Source organism: Oncorhynchus gorbuscha, linkage group LG26, assembly GCF_021184085.1.
Source record: "Oncorhynchus gorbuscha isolate QuinsamMale2020 ecotype Even-year linkage group LG26, OgorEven_v1.0, whole genome shotgun sequence".
Lineage (NCBI taxonomy): Eukaryota > Metazoa > Chordata > Actinopteri > Salmoniformes > Salmonidae > Oncorhynchus > Oncorhynchus gorbuscha.
The window spans coordinates 11,018,748-11,038,114 of NC_060198.1; the positions used below are offsets into that span (position 1 = coordinate 11,018,748).

At 41.6% G+C, this 19,367-nt stretch overlaps 1 protein-coding gene across 1 annotated transcript; it reads right to left on the bottom strand.

Moving 5' to 3' along the window:
- Positions 1-306: 306 nt before the first annotated feature.
- On the bottom strand, positions 307-14,087 carry LOC124016344 (neuroblast differentiation-associated protein AHNAK-like). Its single transcript, XM_046331896.1, has 5 exons — positions 13,804-14,087; positions 6,373-6,431; positions 5,974-6,094; positions 5,589-5,761; positions 307-5,176 (listed from the first exon to the last, which is right to left on the bottom strand). The coding sequence occupies exons 2-5, from the start codon at positions 6,373-6,375 to the stop codon at positions 530-532; spliced, it is 4,944 nt and encodes a 1,647-aa protein (XP_046187852.1). The 5' UTR covers positions 6,376-6,431; positions 13,804-14,087; the 3' UTR covers positions 307-529.
- Between the last annotated feature and the right edge of the window lie 5,280 nt (positions 14,088-19,367).

Below are 19,367 nucleotides of genomic sequence, written 5' to 3' on the forward strand. Positions count from 1 at the left end.
TGAAGCCATACTATAATTGTTTTTTCAAATATAAATATTTATACAAAAATAGCAGTTGAGTAAAAAATATATATATAATAATTCTCAGCTTGAAATTTTGAATTTGCCAAACATTATTTCAATATTAAAAAGTAAGGGAAATAATAAATGAAGCCTAGGCTAATGCATTTTGAAGTTGTTTTGAATTAATTATTTTGTTGAATTCATGTAAAGAAAGATAAAAGTTACTAAATCCCATTTTATTTTATTACAATGTAGCAAGTGTAGAGTAAAAATACCATTCAAATAGCTTATCAGCAGAACATAAACCTTTCATACATTTTTTTAATCACTTGACAAAAGAAAGCTTTACACATTCGTTCTCAACATGTTCATAACAAATGCCAAACAATTTACATTAAAAAAGTACAAATATGTGAAAATAATCTGATGCTTGTTTTATACGTAACAGACGTTTTCTGCATTATGTTTCAACAGAAGATTGTGATTCAAACAAGCCTAAAATTACATTTAGTCAGTTGTCTGAATGCTATATAAGCTTTGAAAGCCAGAATGTTGACCCTTTTAAGTTCTCATCTTCTGGAACTTCAAGGTCCACATTTGATGCACTGAAATCGAGACTTCTGAGTGTTTGAGATCGACGGTTTGACTCCTCCTTGTGCCGATTTTTCAGGCTCCCAGTTCCGTCTGGTACATCCCCTTTGACATGTTTGGGAAACGCAGTGACAAAATATCCTTCTTGATCTTCAGACATTTTGGGGTTTGAACCATGAGTACAATTTGGCATAGACATGACAATTTCAGACTGTTTTGGACTTCTCCTTTTTGTTCTGCCAGTTTCACCAGCTGGGGCTTTTCTATGATGTTTATTGCCCCTGAGGTCAGTTCTGCTCAAATTTAAATCTGGCTGTGAAACCTCTACTCCAAACCCTGGCTGTGGGAGTTTAGGGACTGAGGCATTAATACTGGCAAGACTTGAGTCTACATCAAGGTCTGGTATTCTTGTATGACTACCCAATTTAATCTTAGATTTGGGAATTTTTAATTTCCCTGTGGGATCGTTAAGGTCTGAACCTCGCAGCTCCAAACCAGATGCTTTGTACTCAACTTTTGGCAAGTCAATATCTGCAATGGGATAACTGGCCCTTCCTTTGACCTTCCTAGACTTCCTATCAGTGTGTGGCAGTGTCTCTTCGGTATCTATGTCCCTTGCTTGCAATTTTAAATGCGCTCCACCTGGGATATCAGATCTGCGTTTACTATGAGATGACACTTTGTATTTTGGGCCTCTGATATCAGCTTTGGGTAAGCTCAGGCTGACATCTGGGTGACTAACTTTCAAGTCTGGTGCTTTTAGATCCACTTTAGCCTTTGGAGGAGAAATGTCATGTGTTTTCATAAAGTCCATATCTGTACCTGCCCTTAGATTGGGACTTCCAAACTGAGGCAATTTAAAGGATTGCAGTTTGAATTTTCGAGATTGTATAGCAATGTCACTGTCTGGCAAATTGAGATCAGCTTGGGGGCCGTTGAGATTTCCAGAGGGAACATTTATGTCTAAATCTGGACTACCGATCCCTGTGTTTACTTTCGGGGCTGACAAGCTCAGGTCCGGTCCATCAATGTCTCCATCTATTCCAGCATCTGGACCATTCAGACCAGAAAGGCTGAATTTAGGTATTTTGAGGTGGGGCATTTTGAAATTCCCAGAGGGGGAATCAATGTTCATATCTGGAGTGTCTACATCTATCTTAGGGGCTTCTAGGTCAACTGTAGGTAGGTCCAGGTCCGGTGAACCAATCCCACCTTTCATCTTTGACAATTTCAAACCTATGTCAGCACTTATGTCTTGATCTGGTCTTTTTGGTCTAGACAACATAAATTTAGGCATTTCGGGCATTTTGAATGTAGGAGTGCTGATGTCAAAACCAGGGGTTTTGATGCTACCATTTTGCCTCTCTATGGTTGGAACTCTGAATCTACCTGAGGACATATCTGGAGCATTGAGGTCTACTTTGGGCCCTCTGAGATGATCCTTAGGTAGTCTCAAATCTGGGGGGCTGATTCCCCCTTTTAGCTTTGGGGCTGAGAGATCAATATCAGGTAAGTCATAATCAGGTGCATCTACATTTGGCCCAGATAGCCCGAAATCAGGCATCTTCAAATCAGGCATTTTTAGACCTGTTTTGGGTCCTTTGAGATTAGCTGTGGGTGCATTGATATCTTTTTCTGGGCCGTCTAAGTCTCCATCAATGTCAACATCTGGTCTCTTTAGGCCCCTGAATTTAGGCATTTTAAATTTGGGCATTTTGAATTTCCCAGAAGGTGCATTTATGTAAAGATCTGGGCTATTCACATCTAGTTTAGGGGCTTTGAGGTCAGCATCTGGTAAATTCATGTCTGGTGAATCAATTCCCCCCTTTAGCTTTGGGGCTTTGAGATTAAGTTTTGTGGATTTTGGCATTTTACCAGACAGCCCAAATTTGGGCATTTTCAGGTGACCAGAGGGGCCATCAATGTCCAGATCAGGAGCATTCAGATCAACCTTTGGTTTCTTCAATGTAGGAACTTTGACTTTACCCGAAGGCATATTAAAGTTTACATCTGGTGCTTTGAGGTCTAATTTGGGGCCTTTGAGGTCAACATCTGGCAGATCCAAATCTGGGTGACTAATTCTCCCTTTAAACTTGGGGGCTGAAAGATCCAAGTCAGGCCCCTTAACTTTTGGTCCAGATAAACCTAAATCTGGCATCTTGAAAGTTGGCATTTTGAATTTTCCTGATGGACTGTCAATATCAGCATCTGGAATGTTGAGGTCTGCTTTGGGACCCTTGAGTTTGGGAGATGACAAGTTCAGATCTGGTCCCTCTATAGCGCCATTAATGTCAACATTTGGTACCTTCAGGCCTCTGAATTTAGGCATTTTGAATTTCCCTGAGGGTGCATTGATGTCAAGATCTGGAGCAGTCATGTCTAGTTTAGCGGCTTTGAGGTCAGCATCTGGTAAATTAATGTCTGGAAAATCAATTCCCCCCTTCATCTTTGAAGCTTTGAGATTCAATTTGGGAGATTTTGGCATTTTACCAGACAGCCCAAATTTGGGCATTTTCAGGTGACCAGAGGGGCCATCAATGCCCAGATCAGGAGCATTAAGATCAACCTTTGGTTTCTTCAATGTAGGAACTTTGACTTTACCTGAGGGCATATTAAAGTTTACATCTGGTGCATTGAGGTCTATTTTGGGGCCTTTGAGGTCAACATCTGGCAGATCCAAATCTGGGTGACTAATTCCCCCTTTAAACTTGGGGCCTGAAAGATCCAAGTTTGGATTCTTTACCTCAAAGTCAGGCCCTTGAACATCTGGGCCTGAGAAGCCAAAGTCTGGCATTTTAAATATTGGCATCTTGAATTTTCCAGATGGACTACCAACATCCACATCTGGCTGTTTTAATTTGGAAGATGATAAGCTCAGGTCTGGTCCATCCAACTCTCCATCAATGCCAACCTCTGGCCCTCTAGGGCCCGAAAGGGTACATTTAGGCATCTTAAACGTTGGCACTTTGAATTTTCCTGAAGGTGCATCAATGTCAATATCTGGAGTGTTTGCATCCATTTTAGGTGATTTCAGGTCGACTTTGGGTAAGTCCAAGTCAGGTGCATCAAGTCCACCTTTTATCTTGGGAGCTTTGAGACTTAGCGTTGGTGTTTTTACATCAGCATCAATGCCCAGATCTGGTCTTTTTAGGCCAGAGAAGCCAAATTTGGGCATCTTCAGTTTACCAGAGGGGGCATCCACGTTGAAATCAGGAGCTTTGAGTTCTGCATGTGGTTTCCTTAGTTTGAATTGACCTGAGGTTATGCCGATATCTGGAGTACTGAGGTCAGGCAAACAGACGTCTGATAGACACATCTCATCCGCTGAGAGGTCCAGGTCTGGAGTCCTAACTCTTGGTCCAGATATATCAAAGTCAGGCATATCAAGACTTGGTGTTTTGATCTTCCCAGATGGGATACCAATGTTTGCATCTGGCAACTCTAGATCTATTTTGGAACCTTTAATGTCTACTGAAGGTAAATCTAGATCAGGGACATTCAGGTCAGGGGCACCAATCAAAGAGGTTTTAAGATGCATGTCTTGGGTCTTTAAAACGGAATCAATGTCTAAATCTGGCCCTTTTTGTACTCTGCGAGAGAGCCTAACCTTAGGCAATTCAAAATAACCAGAGGGATCATCCACATCAAGGTTTGGGTTTTTCAGTTTCTTGGAGGACCGGACTCTGATTTTACTTGAAGGCATATTCATCATGCTGACATCTGGGGCTTGCAGGTCTAGATTAGGACCTTTGAGATTAACATCTGGTGCTTGTAGGTCTAGTTGGGGACCTTTAAGATTAACTCCTGGCATATCTTTATCTGGGATCCTCATATTTGGTGTACCAACCTCAAGGCTGGGTACATTTACACTGGGTCCAGAGAGACCCAAGTCAGGCATCTTAAATTTGGGCATTTTGAACATTTTGCCTGTTCTTTCAATATCAAGCTTTGGGGCATTGATATTTAAAGTAGGTCCAGTGACAACCCCCTCTGGTAGATTGAGCTCTGCTTCCGGGACATTGATATCTCCTCTAACTTTGGGAAGTGGATCTATAACTTTCAGGTCAAGATCAGGGCCTTTGAGGTCATCTTTGGGCAAAGACATATCAAATTCTGGAGCATCGATAGCATCTATATCAGTTTCAAGATATGGCCTTTCCAGGTTAACTGATGGAGCATCAATGTTTAGTGACCCATTCAAATGAGGCAGGGAGAGATCTGATGTACTAATGTTGGCATTAGGCAATGAAAGTTCTCCACCGCGAGCATCAGGTACCGCTCCTTTGACATCAAGTTTAGGAACCTTTAACTTTGGAGCAGAGAATTTGAGGTCTGGAGACTCTAGGTAGGTAGGAGCATCTACTTTGTGTGTCTCCACAACTGGGTAATCCATGGTGGGGACAGGGGGTTTGAGGTCACCTTTAACTTTGGGTTTGCCCCAGAGAGGTCTCGGTCCCTTGCCCTTCACCTGTCCATTATGGGAGCCTCTTTCCCCAGCACCTGCAGGTTGTCCAGGGCTGTCATCCTTCATGAACCTATTTATTTTGGCATTGTAGAGTCTATTATATGAATCCTTCAGCATCTGTAAAGAGAAACCAATCCTTAATGGGATAGTTCGAGATGTTGGCAATGAAGCCCTTTATTTACTTCCCCAGAGTCAGATGAACTTGTGGATACCATTTTTATGTCTTTGTGTCCAGTATGAAGGAAGTTGGAGGTAGTTGGAGGTACGAGCCAATGCTAACTAGCATCAGGAACAGCTAGCATGCAAGCTCACAGTAATTGAGCTAACGCTAGTTAGCAACTTCCTTCAAACTTCACATAGAGACATAAAAAGGGTATTCACAAGGTTATCTGACTCTGGGAAGTAAATAAAGGGCTTCATTGCCAACATATCGAATTGTCCCTTTAAAAAACAACATATTTTATCCAGCAACATTTCTGAAATAATACCCCCCCCTGCTTATTCTATTTACTAACTATATTCCACAAACCTCCTCTGGTGCTTTGATGCTGTCCAAGGTCCCCATACTCTTGCTCAAATTATTTTTTGTCAGAACTTGAACCTTCTCATCAAATCCATTATCATCCATCAGCTTCAGTATTTTCAACACATCGTCTTTCGACAGTTGGTCAAAGTTGATTGTGGCACCCACAATTTCATCTCCTGAAAAAAACAGTTCAAAGTATAGTGACTGAACATTTCAATGATTCTAAATGTGTCTATGTATTTTATGTCATTTTTTTCTTCACTGTTACACTGTGTTTTACTATTCAACAAAATTCAGACAACAACCCAAAATGTGAAACCTTACATTTTCTCAAAGAAACACAAGTACCTCAACAAAAATAGTATACATTTACATAAAAGACTCATACCTTCTTTGAGACCCTGATTGCCAGAGGAGCCACCGATAACGCTGGAGACGACCAATCCTCCCTTTTCTGATTCCTCCAGCATCAGCCCCTCAGAGAGGCTCCTTCCCCTACGGTGACCAGGCTAAAAGCAGATATACAAAGGTAGTTACAAGAAATGTGTGTGGCCTCAGCATTGGTCATGTTCCAATAACCCAAACATCAAACAGAATTTCCACAATGAACTTAAAAATACATGTCATTTACAATCATTTTTAAATAGATTTTTAAAATGGAATTCACTTCTAGAAAGTCATGTTGGGGCATAGGTGTTTTTTCAAAAAGTACATTTCCTTTTGCTTAGCTTATTGTGTTGTAATATGCTTGTTATTACTATCATCATGGCTGAATGATCTCACATACCATGATCCTTCTGATGTTTTCACAGCAGAGCCTTTAATGAGAAGTGATTCTGTTTAAACCTGTTGAAGAGGAAAGAATCAATTCAAAATAAATGCTCCGCTTGGTTTCATTCTATAATTATCAAATCATATTGGAATATATACTGCAGCCTACTTTAATAGCCTTCAAGAGTATCACATGCAAAAATATATATATTTACACTCTAGAATAAAAAATACAAAACAAATACAATAATGGCACAGCTCAGTCTACCATAAAGACCAAAATCATCTGAAATCACCACTAAAGAGGGGCTATGGAGAGGTAACCTGTTTACATAAGCAAATAGGCACATGGTTGACACCCAGGTAGCTGCACCTTTGAGGTATTCGAGGTGTGGCCTTGGGAGATGGAGGGAACAACAGGAACAAGTTTGCCCAGGGAAATAGAGACAAGTGCACTATAGTCGGGTATACACTCAGAAGTGACGTCACCCACCACTTTCTATTATGAAAAGCTTGCTGGGGCAGGTGTTCAAATAAAGTGATTTGTAAACAATCGTTAAGAGTATAAGTCGTGTAAGTGATTTGTGTCACATGCTTAGTGAGACGGCTGCTCTATGAGCAACCAATTCCACAATGATCAGAATAATCAGAATTTACTTCATCATAAAATACCTCCAAAAGATGTATATGTAAAAAATATTCATCACTCAGACTTACTAAACTACACTGAGTATACCAAACATTAGGAACACCTAATGCTCTCCACCTTTTGCCCTCAGACAGACTCAACTGGTCGGGGCATGGACTCTACAAGGTTTCGAAAGCGTTCCACAGGAATGTTGGCCCATGTTGATTCCAATGCTTCCCACAGTTGTGTCAAGTTGGCTGGATGTCCTTTGGGTGGTGGACCATTCTTGATACACACGGGAAACTATTGAGCATGAAAAACCCAGCAGCGTTGCAGTTCTTGACACAACTGGTGCGCCTGGCACCTACTACCATAGCCCATTCAATGGCACTTAAATATTTTGTCTTGCCCATTCACCCCTCTGTATGGCACACATACCCAATCCATGTCTCAATTGTCTCAAGGCTTAAAAATCTGTCTTTAACCTATCTCCTCCCCTTCATCTACACTGATTGAAGTGGATTTACCAAGTGACATCAATAAGGGATCATAGCTTTCAGCTGGATTCACCTGGTCAGCAATGTTCCCTCTAGACTGCACGCTCGCAGCTCCCCCGGGAGAAATATCAGCCCATGGAGAGACGTTCAAGAGCAGTGGTCACCAATTGGTCAATCTATTTTTTTTTCATTTGTCTCGGGCTGTTGACAGTAGGTGCACCCAATTCAGCTGCCCTGCGCACCTGGTAGGTGAACTGTTGTGATTTTGAACCATTTCATGTGTCTGAAGTTACAACTCTGCCTTCCCGGCTGGCCCGGAGAGCAAATCAAGTTCCACTATATACCTACTGCTGGCCAATCCGAGGGCTCAGATTACCGTGCCTGCAGTAACGTAGCAGGCATAAAAGAAAGCTAACAGCAAAGTTGATACTGTGATATTTCAAACCGTTGAAAACCATGACTAGAGAGACTGTCAAGGAATTTTTATGAGTGAGTTCATGTGTAAGTTCTTATTCAGCACTGTTAAGGCTTTGTATTCAACACTTATAAACCAGAAACCAGTGCATTCTTCCTATTTCCACTCAGCGTTACAACCAGCACTGGAGCCGTAATGAATGAGCACTGGTGTAAAGTACTTCAGCAAAAATACTTGAAAGTACTACTTAAGTTGATTTTTGGGTTATCTGTACTTTACTATTTATATTTTTGACAACTTTTTATTTTACTTCACTACATTCCAAAAGAAGATTATGTACTTTTTACTCCATACATTTCCCCTGACACTCAAAAAGTACTCATTACATTTCAAATGCTTAGCAGGACAGGAAAATAGTCTAATTCACACACTTATCAAAAGAACATCCCTGTCATCCCTATTGCCTCTGATCTGACGGACTCACTAAACACATGCTTTGTTTGTAAATGATATCTGAGAGTTGGAGCGTGGCCCTGGCTATACGTAACATAAGGAATTTGAAATTATTTATACTTTTACTTTTGATACTTAAGTATATTTTAGCAATTACATTTACTTTTGATACTTAAGTATATTTCAAACCAAATACTTTCAGACTTTTTCTCAAGTAGTATTTTATTGGGTGACTTTCACTTTTACCTGAGTCATTTTCTATGAAGGTATCTTTACTTTTACTCAAATATAACATAGGAGTAACAGCATGAATTTGTGCATGAGGCAGAAATAATGCGGTGCGACTCGAGTTTTTCCATCAGCTGAAAGACAGTGACCCTTTTTGGCCAGTGTCAAAAAAGGGAGAGAGGAGGGATGGAAAGGGAGAGAGGAGGGATGTAATCAGAGCTGTAGCAGGCCTATATGCAAATAGACCATTGCCGTATATGGATCTATGCCATTTACTTTGAATTGGACTTTGTTTACAGCATGGGTGGTCTTGAGTAGATGTACTGTTTTGAGATCAAAGCAAGAGCTGCATGTAGCTGTCATGCCCTGCATGTAGCTGTCATGATCTGCTTCACCTGTTCCTGTGATTGTCTCCACCCCTTCCAGGTGTCACTTATTTTTCCCAGTGTATTTATCCCTGTGTTTCCTGTCTCTCTGTGCCAGTTTGTCTTTTTTTATTTTTTATTTTACCTTTATTTAACCAGGCAAGTCAGTTAAGAACATATTCTTATTTTCAATGACGGCCTGGGAACAGTGGGTTAACTGCCTGTTCAGGGGCAGAACGACAGATTTGTACCTTGTCAGCTCGGGGGTTTGAACTCACAACCTTCCGGTTACTAGTCCAACACTCTAACCACTAGGCTACGCTGCCACCCCGTCTTGTATGTTAGTCAAGTCAACCAAGGAGTTTTCTCGTACTCCTTTGCTATTCTCTTATTGATCGTCTTCCCGGTTCTGACCCCTGCCTGACTCTAGACTACTTCCCCGCCTGCCTGATCATCCTGCCTGCCCTGACCTCGATTCTGCCTGCCCTTCGGTACCTTTTGGACTCTGAACTGGTTTTGACCCTTTTGCCTGTCCACAACCATTCTCTTACCTTACCCTATTGGATGAATAAACACTTTAAGACTCCAACCATCTGCCTCCCGTGTCTGCATCTGGGTCTCGCCTTGTGTCATGATAGTAGCCATGTGTGCACATTTTGTTCATTTCCTTTGCTAGTTAGTGAGTTATTAGCCCAGTTATAGATCATTTGTAGTCAACAATAAGGGAGTACATTTTTAGACATCTTTGAAAAGCAGTCAGGAAAATCGTTTTTTTAGTCTTAAAAGGTGAATGTTGTATTTTGTGACAGGCTTTAATAAGCTCAGTAGCAAATAGGCAGAGGGTAGCAATAATTTGTCTGGTATGAATATAATAATCAATTTTATTTTGTAAAGCGGTTTCTTGCATCAAACAACACAACAACATTTTTGTCACCTCCCTTGTCTGAAGGACAAGTGGATAAACAGGGTAATGTCGAGCCCTGCATGTTTTTTTCAAAAGTTTAATGGAATGTTGGTCTACATTGAACAACACACATCGGCTGCTACTGTAGGCTCAATGATAAAACAGGTTATTTCATGTTCAAATGTTATGGGTAGGCCACTCTGGTAGAAGTGGAGGCTCGTCAGAGGAGGAAGGAGAGGACCAGTTTCTTAAAATAAACATGAAAAAAGGTATGTTTTTTCATATAAAGCTATACTAAAATAAAAACACATCACCAAGTAATTCATTAAAACATACTATTTGGAAATGAAGGCCGACAGTAGCCTCAACAGCACTCTGTAGAGTAGCACCATGGTATAGCCGGAGGACAGTTAGCTTCCATCCTCCTCTGGGTACATTGACTTCAATACAAAACCTAGGAGGCTCATGGTTCCCACCCCATTCCATAGGCTTAAACAGTAATTATGACAACTTCCGGAGGATGTTGTCCAAAGTATCAGAACTCTTGCAGCCCGAACTGACATGTCCACCCAATCAAAGGATCAGAGAATGAATCTAGTACTGAAAGCATAAGCTACAGCTAACTAGCACTGCAGTGCATAACATTTTGTGAGTAGTTTACTCTAAGAGAGAAAGACAATATTTTAAGTTTTGAACAAATTAATTTCTTTCAAAATGGAGAAGCGAGAGAGAGATTTCATATTTTTTCCACTTTCAGTTTCACTTACTTAGCTCGCAAATGCAGCTAGCTAGTTCAGCCTACTCAAACACCCTGCTCAAACAGAGGAATGCTATGTTAGCTAGCTACTGTAGCTATGACTATCCAACACAACATTGGAACTCTTCCAAGTCAAGGTACGCGTTTGGTTTTACTAATGTTTTGCCGCCGGGGACTGCCAGTGTAAGTGCTAAACTGCTTACTCACTGCACACTAACGTTACTACATGATTGTAGCGTGTTTACTAAGGCGTTAGTTCTATTAGCTATGTTGACTATGACATTGCTTTAGCTAATATGGTGACAAGGATGTAGGCTGTGTGTTATGATATGGTTTGGCTTGGAAATATTTTTTCACCTTGGTTGTGCATTGAAGTCCACAAGCGAAGGGAAAATGTGAGAGCCGGAGAGTGCATAGATGCGAGAAGGAATACAACAAGGCTGCTATGAAAGTGAACTGTGTTAAAGCGTGATCAGGGGTGAATTCATTCTGCAGATTCTGTTGAAAAAAGTTTATTAAACTGAAGAAAACTGATCAAACAGGGATAAACATACCTGAATTTGTCCAATAGAAACTCTCGTTTGCAACTGTTGGACTAATAATTACACCCTATATCAGCTAGAAGCAGGCAAGAAGTGTGCAAGGCAGTATTGAATATGTCACTGTATGTCATCTCACATTTTTCTCTCGACCTGTGTGCACCTACGTTGTAAACTTTCATTCATAGGCTAGGTTGTAGCAACCTCATGATGGGTATAGGGAGTATCATGTAGTAAGTAGCCTAAACCTATCGCAGTTACAACCAACTGGGTGAATGGAATATGATCGACAGTCATCAAATATGCTGTAATAGAAATAAGGCCTACTAATGAAAAGGAAAAAAAATCATCCTCCCTCATCTTAAATGGCACTGACCGCCACTGTCTGGTAGGCCAGACTGTGGCCACTGTTGGCCACTGTTAAAACTAACTTAAAGTGGGAAAGCCTCAGTGTTTACAGTAAATGCGCACAGAAATTTCACAATGCTGAAATTTGCTCAGTGATGCAAAACAATTGAGGGAACATTGCTGGTCAGTCTATGTCATGGAAAGAACAGGTGTCCTTAATGTTTTACAAGCTCATTGTATGTGTTGCTTGAAATTTTTCTCTATTGCATTTACGTCAGCCAACTCATCAATCTGTTGCATTGTGAATTATAAGGACAGACGCTGGGAGACGAGAAGCAAGTACAGGGAGTGAACATGTAATAAAACCGACAATAAACAAACAAGGACAGTGTCTGGACAGGGAAAACATAATGACAATAATGCTGACACAGGTAACAAACGGAGGAACAGACAGGTATGGAGGGGACAATCAACAAAGTGAAGGAGTCCAGGTGAATCCAAAATTGTGCTGATGCGCGTAATGATGCTGACAGGGGTGCGTATTGATGGGCAGCCTGGTGCCCTCGAGCTCCAGGGAGGGGGGCAGGAGTGTCCCACCTGGGCGAGCCTGACGGGCCGGCCGAGACATCGGAGTCAGACGAGCCGGCTGAGGCGTGGGAAACCGACGAGCTTGTCTGAGGCGCGGGAGACTGACGAGCCGGCTGAGGCGCGGGAGCCTGACGAGCCAGCTAAGGCATGGGAGCCTGATAAGGTGGCTGAGGTGCGGGAGCCTGACGAGCCGGCTTAGGCATGACGTGGGGTGGGAGCCTGCCGAGCCAACCGAAGCAAGGAAACCTCTCGAGCCAGCTAAGACGTGGAAGCCCAAAGAGCCAGCGGAGGCACCGGCAGCAGCACCCGGAACCGATCAAAAGAAACAAAAAAAATTCTGATGCTTCAAATTGTGGTGACAGCATTCTGTGAAGAGACACGTTTGGAGACGAGAAACAAGTACAGGGAGTGAACATTTAAGAAAACCGACAATAATGCTGACACGGGGAACAAACTGAGGTGAGTCCAATATTGCGCTGATGCGCGTAATGATGGGCAGCCTGGCGCCCTTGAGCGCCTGGGAGGGGAAGCAGGAGCAGGCGTGACAGTGAATGGAATAACTTTCATTCAGGAGCAGAGATTGAATGTAATTATCCCACACCCCCAACAACGCCTTATGAAAGATGCATTTAGGAAAGGTAACTACAGATAACAGCCAAAATAACGGAAAAGCTTGAGTAAATGAGTAATGCAAAGTATATTGAAAGCAGATGATTCCACACAGGTGTGGTTCCTGAGTTAATTAAGCAATTAACATACCATCATGTATTAAAAAAAATACTGGGCAGGCTATTATTTTGGCTACCATGGCTATGCCCCCATAGGATGACAGTGCCCTCATTCACAGGGCACGAGTGGTCACTGAATGGTTTGATGAGCATGAAAATGATGTAAACAAAATGCCATGGCAGTCTCAGTCGCCAGATCTCAACCCAATTGAACACTTATGGGAGATTCCGGACTGGCGCCCGAGACAGCGTTTTCCGCCACTATCAAGAAAACATCAAATGACAGAATTTCTTGAGGAAGAATGGTGTAGCATCCCTCCAACAGAGTTCCAGACACTTGTAGAATCTATGCCAAGGTGCATTGAAGCTGATGTAGCTGATGGTGGCCCAACACCCTATTAAGACACTTTATGTTGGTGTTTCCTTTATTTTGTCAGTTACCTGTATATTCACTCATAAAGACGAGTGCACTGACAGTAAGCTAAATGCTGCAATCATATTTCATGAAACATGGCACGTTATTGACATTTACTCTGTTCAAATAATTCCTATTGTTTGACATTCATTCACATTGTGCAGAGCTGTAAGAGATTAGAGGCAGACTGAGATTTTCTCCAAATCTAAGGTTGTTTTTTTATGAGCTCTCTATTGACTCATGACAAACTGTATGCTTGTGAATATTTAACTTTTAATATGTACTGTACTCTACATACCACTGTACAAAAATATGCCAATTCAGAGTGTCTCTTCAAAATGTATGGTTTCACCTACTCTATATGCATCCTTGATATCTTTTTTCAGGTATTAAATGTTTCACATCAGCATATTAAAACATCATCCATGCCAGTAGTTAGTGTAGACAAACATCACCCTGACTTGACATACTCATCTAGCTCCTACAACAATGACATCATTGTGGACTTCTTAAACAACAACAATAGTACCCGGCACCATATAGTCTGGATGGAGTACTTCAGCAAAAGTTGACAACTCTTACCTTAGGTTCCATTGGTCTATTTTGACTGTGTTTGTTCTTGTTAGTCAGCCATTGAAGAGTTTAACCGCCAATGTGAGAGAGCTGCGACACAATGTTTTTGGTCCCTGCCGTTTACTCCTGTAGGACTGCCTACACCGTGCCTCAGTCAGCGAAAGCATACTCTCCCCAAAGCAGACAAACTGGTTCCACCTTCGGCATGTCTTCCCAGCCACACACCGTCACACACACACACAACTTCCCCAGTCCAGGTAGGCACCGTGAGCACTGAAACCTGGCATCTCAAAACTGGAACTGTGAGACAGGGGGGGGGGGAACAAACAGAGCACTCTCCACGCAAAGACAGGAGGAAAACAAATAGACTGGTCATAGTAAAAAAATGCAGAGGTGTGCCAAAAGAGTTGTCTTGTTTCAAGGGAGAGGCTGCTAGGTCGTTCATTCATGACTCATGGTAATTATAAGGCACAACAATGAAGGTGTGGCATGATCTAGGGATTACGACTTGAATAGAACTGATTTATGAGACATCATAACATTCTTACTGTGTAACTATACATTTAAGGTGGGGCTACTCCTTCCAATTACCATTAAATGACAGTTATGTAATCGCACTGACATTTTGATGAACCCAAACGCAACAGAACAATAACATGAGATGTGTAAATCATAGAAATATAGTGACTAATTATGACGATTGTCATAATGATGTTCAAGCAAACTCAATAAATCTAAAAAGTGACCAGACGTGTAAAACCAGTGCAGCCATTTTATTTTGAAAATGTTACACCTTCATATTACTGTACATGAGAGTACTGACCACTACTGAAAACGCTGCATGTAAAGGCGATTCTCCCTGAGATGTTCTCTCTTACAGTATATTACAAAACAGAAACATTCTCAAATGACTGATATACAGTAGTTCTGCTACAGAATGGCTTGAAATCCTCAGACGTAACAATACTGTGAGTAGCTTCCAAACAAATGTGCTCTGTGTGAATGGCAAACAAATAGAGAAATAGCAACTTTAAATAGTCTTTATCTCAGTCTATTTGTCAGCAACAAGTCCATACAGCAAACAGTGTGTAAACATGCATTTTATCTATGTGAAGAATGTCCATTATTGTGCACTCTAGCTATACAGATCATACTGCCAACAGACCAGGTGCAAGAGAAATCTCAGACATTCCTAAATGATTGACGATGCTGCAAAGTGAATGACTGACTTGTCTAGGATGACAACTTTTCAGCCAAAATCCATTATAGTGCTATAAAATACTCACTTCATACAAAAGCAATTAAAGTACTTATTCATTGTTTCTTCATTACCTCTGTGCCATTGACACATCGACAGTTCTTTCGTACCACATTAACGCATTTCATGAATAAAAAGCTAGAAAATTAACCCGACTTCCTAAAAGATAATAAAATAATAATTTTGCTCGGGTTGGATTATTCATACCTTACTCTGAGGTTAAAGGTCAAATGTCAGTCGGTGGGCCTCGAGGAAGAAGTCTCCGCACTTAACCACAGATCTAGGATCAGATTTCCCTACCCCAATCCTAACCTTAACGCTCATGGGGATTTAAAAAATCTAACCCTGGACCAGTAATTTTTATAGGGCCAACTTCTACCACCGCCATTGGACGGGTGGTTGGTTGGTCCACCGATTCCATCCAACACTGGTCTCCTGTGGGGAAACAGAGAGAGATCCCCATTGACATTTCCCATTTGCATTAGTCCTCTGATGGCTTCTACTTTCTCTCCTCCCTCCCACCAACCAGCTTGAAGAAAATGGAGTCGTCTCTTTGACACAGATCAGTAGGGCTGTCAACCTCCACCACCTTCCCAGAATGCATCACCAGCACTCTGTCTGAGTACATGAGTGTGTTGGCCTTGTCTCAGGATGGTAAATTGGTGGTTGAAGATATCCCTCTAGTGGTGTGGGGGCTGTGCTTTGGCAAAGTGGGTGGGGTTATATCCTTCCTGTTTGGCCCTGTCCGGGGGTGTCCTCGGATGGGGCCACAGTGTCTCCTGACCCCTCCTGTCTCAGCCTCCAGTATTTATGCTGCAGTAGTTTATGTGTCGGGGGGCTAGGGTCAGTTTGTTATATCTGGAGTACTTCTCCTGTCCTATTCGGTGTCCTGTGTGAATCTAAGTGTGCGTTCTCTAATTCTCTCCTTCTCTCTTTCTTTCTCTCTCTCGGAGGACCTGAGCCCTAGGACCATGCCCCAGGACTACCTGACATGATGACTCCTTGCTGTCCCCAGTCCACCTGGCCATGCTGCTGCTCCAGTTTCAACTGGCCTGGGCCCTAGGACCATGTCCCAGGACTACCTGACATGATGACTCCTTGCTGTCCCCAGTCCACCTGGCCATGCTGCTGCTCCAGTTTCAACTGTTCTGCCTTACTATTATTCAACCATGCTGGTCATTTATGAACATTTGAACATCTTGGCCACGTTCTGTTATAATCTCCACCCGGCACAGCCAGAAGAGGACTGGCCACCCCACATATGCTCTCTCTAATTCTCTCTTTCTTTCTCTCTCTCGGAGGACCTGAGCCCTAGGACCGTGCCCCAGGACTACCTGACATGATGGCTCCTTGCTGTCCCCAGTCCACCTGACTGTGCTGCTGCTCCAGTTTCAACTGTTCTGCCTTATTATTATTCGACCATGCTGGTCATTTATGAACATTTGAACATCTTGGTCATGTTCTGTTATAATCTCTACCCGGCACAGCCAGAAGAGGACTGGCCACCCCACATAGCCTGGTTCCTCTCTAGGTTTCTTCCTAGGTTTTGGCCTTTCTAGGGAGTTTTTCCTAGCCACCGTGCTTTTACACCTGCATTGTTTGCTGTTTGGGGTTTTAGGCTGGGTTTCTGTATAGCACTTTGAGATATCAGCTGATGTACGAAGGGCTATATAAATAAATTTGATTTGATTTGATCTTGTTGACAGAGAGAGAGAGAATCAAGGTCTTTATGAGTCACTATTCCCACCAAACGATCAAGCACTGAATATGTACGTCGCTATGGATAACAGCCTCTGCTAAATGACTTAAAGGAGTCGCTTACTGTTTTACAGTTATGTTAGATGGTTCCTCACTCTGAAAGTAGTCTATGGGTGTAACGGGATCGGACCAATATGCAGCGTGGTACGTGTTCATGTTTTAATGAACAAAAACACTGAACACGGAAATACAAAATAACAAATTGAAAGACAGAAATAAAAACCGAAACAGTTCCGTGTGGAAGACACAGACACAGAAAACAATCACCCATGAAACACTGGTGGGAAAAGGCTACCTAAGTATGATTCTCAATCAGAGACAACTAATGACACCTGCCTCTGATTGAGAACCATACCAGGTCAATCGCAAAATACAACATAGAAAAACAAACATAGACTGCCCACCCCAACTCACGCCCTGACCATACTAAAACAAAGACAATGTCAGGACCCAGTTACAAACCCGGGTCTCCGGAGTGAGAAACAGTCACTTAACCAACTGAGCCACGAATAGTCGGCAGAACCCAGAAGATGAGGCAGACACAGCAGTACTTGAGAAGGTGTATTTAATGAAGTAAAAAGTGAAGTTCTTCAGGAAAACATGTAACTCCACAACCTCAAAAGGAATTCCACAAGAACAAAGGTAATCCTCCAAGACAAAAAGGTAAATCCACAAGGTGGAAGGTATAGCACAAAAACAAACAAGAACAAAAAACAGAATTCCACAAGAGAGTCCACCGGGATCAATAAGAGTTCACAGAGTACTAGGGCTGGGTGCTAACATACAAACACAGAGCAAAGAACAGAGGAAAACAAAGGGTTTAAATACAATCAGGGGAAACGAGGCACAGGTGCAAATAATAATGGGGATCAAGGGAAAACAAAAGGTCAAAAGGCACAATGGGGGCATCTAGTGACCAAAAACCGGAACAACCCTGGCCAAATCCTGACAGACAAAACAAAGGAACTAAGGTCAGAACGTGACAATGGGCCAAGAGAAACTGTAATTGATGGTTCAGTTTAGTTTAAACATCCACTACAACCTTCAGCTAACTTTAGCCACCACAACCTAACATTTAATGGAAGTGAGCATATGAGAATGTTTTTTTTTTAATGGCCAAAACACCTTTAAAAAAGTTACATCAAACCAAATATGGAATTGATTTGAATTGATTTCAAGTAATAATTCCTATTGTTTGACATTCATTCACATTGTGCAGAGCTGTAAGAGATTAGAGGCAGACTGAGATTTTCTCCAAATCTAAGGTTGTTTTTTTATGAGCTCTCTATTGACTCAAGACAAACTGTATGCTTGTGAATATTTAACTTTTAATATGTACTGTACTCTACATACCACTATACAAAAATATGTCAATTCAGAGTGTCTCTTCAAAATGTATGGTTTTACCTACTCTATATGCATCCTTGATATCTTTTTTTCAGGTATTAAATGTTTCATATCAGCATATTAAAACATCATCCATGCCAGTAGTTAGTGTAGACAAACCTCACCCTGACTTGACATACTCATCTAGCTCCTACAACAATGACATCATTGATTTCAGGTGATATGGACATTTCTTTTCTTTTTTTTCAACATGCTCACATGCCCCCATCATTTCCATTGAGTGTTAGTGTGGAGGCTAGTGTATGTGTGTGGGGAATTGTTTTAAGAAAGTCACACCAAGGATCATTTAACTATTTGACTTGGAATTTTAAGACCATTGAAGTGTCAACAAAATATATTGTGAGAGAAAAATTACAAGATGATGTTAATACCATTTATGCATCGAATAGCTATGACGAGTACTCTCTCATCTGTGTCTGTGGGACTGGGTTGGGCCTCTAGGGCTTGAGCTGACAACTGACCTACAGCTGGCATTCCATAGATAAGATGTGGTGTGTGTGACCCGAGATAGAGATAGCCTGGAGGAGTAGAACAATTCAATTCAAGAGGCTTTATTGACATGGGAAACATATGTTAACATTGCCAAAGCAAGTGGAATAGATAATATACAAAAGTGGATTTAACAATAAAAAAATGAACAGTAAACATTACACTCACAGAAGTTCCAAAAGAATAAAGACATTGCACATGTCATATTATGTATATATACAGTGTTGTAACAATGTACTAATGGTTAAAGTACAAAAGGGAAAATAAATAAGCATAAATGTGGATTGTATTTACAATGGTGTTTGTTCTTAACTGGTTGCCCTTTTCTTGTGGCAACAGGTCACACATTTTGCTGCTGTGATGGCACACTGTGGAATTTCACCCAGTAGATATGGGAGTTTATCAAATTTGGGTTTGTTTTCTAATTCTTTGTGGATCTGTGTAATCTAATCTGAGGGAAATATGTGTCTCTAATGTGGTCATACATTGGAGAGGAGGTTAGGAAGTGCAGCTCAGTTTCCACCTCATTTTGTGGGCAGTGTGCACATAGCCTGTCTTCTCTTGAGAGCCTGGTCTGCCTACGGCGGCCTTTCTCAATTAATGATGGGCATTCCGACTCTTTTCAGTGAGCCGGCACGTTAGGCTCAGCTCACCAAAAAGA